The sequence below is a fragment of the Lolium rigidum genome, chromosome 4, assembly GCF_022539505.1.
Source record: "Lolium rigidum isolate FL_2022 chromosome 4, APGP_CSIRO_Lrig_0.1, whole genome shotgun sequence".
In the NCBI taxonomy this organism is placed as follows: Eukaryota; Viridiplantae; Streptophyta; class Magnoliopsida; order Poales; family Poaceae; genus Lolium; species Lolium rigidum.
This window is the reverse complement of record NC_061511.1, coordinates 53,524,787-53,527,278: the sequence shown is the minus strand read 5'-3', so window position 1 is coordinate 53,527,278 and position 2,492 is coordinate 53,524,787. Positions and strand designations below refer to the sequence as shown.

The 2,492-nt window shown below is 37.6% G+C and overlaps 1 protein-coding gene across 1 annotated transcript; it reads left to right on the top strand.

The window, feature by feature from the left end:
- Positions 1-1,494: 1,494 nt before the first annotated feature.
- On the top strand, positions 1,495-2,133 carry LOC124648951 (cilia- and flagella-associated protein 251-like; the record flags this gene model as incomplete). The annotated part of the gene is made up of 1 exon (XM_047188630.1): positions 1,495-2,133. A coding segment is annotated over one exon (639 nt), but the record flags the coding sequence as incomplete, so codon positions are not given.
- Positions 2,134-2,492: the final 359 nt, after the last annotated feature.

Here is a 2,492-nt window from a genome sequence, read left to right as displayed (position 1 = left end):
ACCGCACATCTTGTGCTTCATGTTAGCATTCTTGTTATCTTTTCTTCATAAAAGATTAAAAATGTGTTGTGTCCTCTTTTCACTCAAAAACAAATAAGAGAACCCATTATGGATTTGAGCATCAATTCCAAAGAACTTTATACGAAGACTGTTTTCAAAGAGTTGCAGTGCTCGTCGAAGAAAAGCACACTCTTCCGCATAAAACCAAACCCAGACTACCCCGAACTTGATGAGTACAATTATCCGGTGACCTATCACCAACCTACGACCGACTTTTCTTGGTCAAACCATCAGCCCGCAGTACTTGCAGATCCTGTTGGAGGCGAATACAGATGCGAGTGTCTGCTATGGGAACACACAGGTACAAAAACATTATAAAAAACACAAAAAGAACAAAGAACTTGTACTTCTGTTACCTAGTGACTTAAACTTCTGTTTCACCCATACTTGCACTTCTTACCGTTTCTAATGGATTGAAACTTCATTTTATTACAACAGGACTGTTCTGCCTACATGTTTTATGCCTCGCTGGACCACCTCGAGGGTTGATAGCATTCCACTCGCTACATACTAAGGAGGTACACTAATGGAGCGCGACATAGAGGAACTTTTGATAGAGAGATTACAAGACACAAGCTTCCGATGGAACCTCAGTATCCGTATCCAGCGCAGAATGAAATACTACAGTACTGGCTATGAAAGTTGTTAGGAAAGCAACATGCTCGAAGAACAACGGGCAAGAGCAAAAGTTGGTCTCAGTAACACCGTATGACGAACTTGATGCAATGGGTTCGTCAACACCAGCATAATGATGAAGATGGTTCAGTGCCAGTGCCCAGATATTGATGAGTTTGAGCCTCGAAGAAACTCACTTTTGGACAGTAAAACCAACGTAAATATCCTGATTGTCCTAACCAGACAAGATGATCACTCGACAACGATGGTAACAAGATGCCGCAGAGGGTTATACTACCACCACCTAAGTCCAAAACTAAAGGAAGCAGAGAATAAAGAACCTCGGTGGCTCTAAACCTCCAGGAGCTATGAAGAAAAAGGTGCAGTAAGACCGTGAAGAGAGAAGGGAAGAACACTTGCAAAGATATGCAAGCTCGAAAGCGGACACAACTCTAGATCTTGTCCAAAAGATCCTAGAGTAATGAAACAACTTGCTATAAGTAAAATAAAAGCTCCGAGAAGAAAAATGTGTTCGTGGTGTAAAAAATATGGAACCGGCCACAACTCTCTTACTTGCCCTGTAAAAAATGGCTTGAACCTGAAGGGAAAATCGAAGAAGAAAGTGCTAACAAGAACACAACCAAAAAAGAAGCAAAAAGAAGAGGAAGAAGAAGAGGAAGAAGAAGAGGAAGAGGAACAAGATGAAGAAGAAGAGGATGACGAGGAGAGGGAAGAAGAAGAAGAAGAAAGAAGAAGAAGAGGAAGAAGAAGAAGAAGAAGAAGAAGAAGAAGAAGAAGAAGAAGAAGAGAGAAGAAGAAGAAGAAGAAGAAGAAGAAGAAGAAGAAGAAGAAGAAGAAGAAGAAGAAGAAGAAGAAGAAGAAGAAGAAGAAGAAGAAGAAGAAGAAGAAGAAGAAGAAGAAGAAGAAGAAGAAGAAGAAGAAGAAGAAGAAGAAGAAGAAGAAGAAGAAGAAGAAGAAGAAGAAGAAGAAGAAGAAGAAGAAGAAGAAGAAGAAGAAGAAGAAGAAGAAGAAGAAGAAGAAGAAGAAGAAGAAGAAGAAGAAGAAGAAGAAGAAGAAGAAGAAGAAGAAGAAGAAGAAGAAGAAGAAGAAGAAGAAGAAGAAGAAGAAGAAGAAGAAGAAGAAGAAGAAGAAGAAGAAGAAGAAGAAGAAGAAGAAGAAGAAGAAGAAGAAGAAGAAGAAGAAGAAGAAGAAGAAGAAGAAGAAGAAGAAGAAGAAGAAGAAGAAGAAGAAGAAGAAGAAGAAGAAGAAGAAGAAGAAGAAGAAGAAGAAGAAGAAGAAGAAGAAGAAGAAGAAGAAGAAGAAGAAGAAGAAGAAGAAGAAGAAGAAGAAGAAGAAGAAGAAGAAGAAGAAGAAGAAGAAGAAGAAGAAGAAGAAGAAGAAGAAGAAGAAGAAGAAGAAGAAGAAGAAGAAGAAGAAGAAGAAGAAGAAGAAGAAGAAGAAGAAGAAGAAGAAGAAGATGACAAAGCGGAAGACAAGGATGAAGGAAATGAACCAACGCCACCAACACTAAGAAGGAGCACCGTAAATAAGTTAGCATAAAAAATAGAAAATAAATTACAATATTGTAATTAAGTTTACTTCCCATTCAAAGAGTGATATGTAAGAATGGAAAAAATGATCTTGGTTTACTCCATTCAAGTAATTTGTTTACTACTATCAAAAGTCTTTACATCAAGCAACATCAAGAAAAAACAGTAAGAAAAACTAGGAAGTACGATATACATTGATATGAAGTACGAGGTTACTCAAATAGGAAGTTCGTAGTGTGTTAAAAATTACAAAAAAATACAACAAAA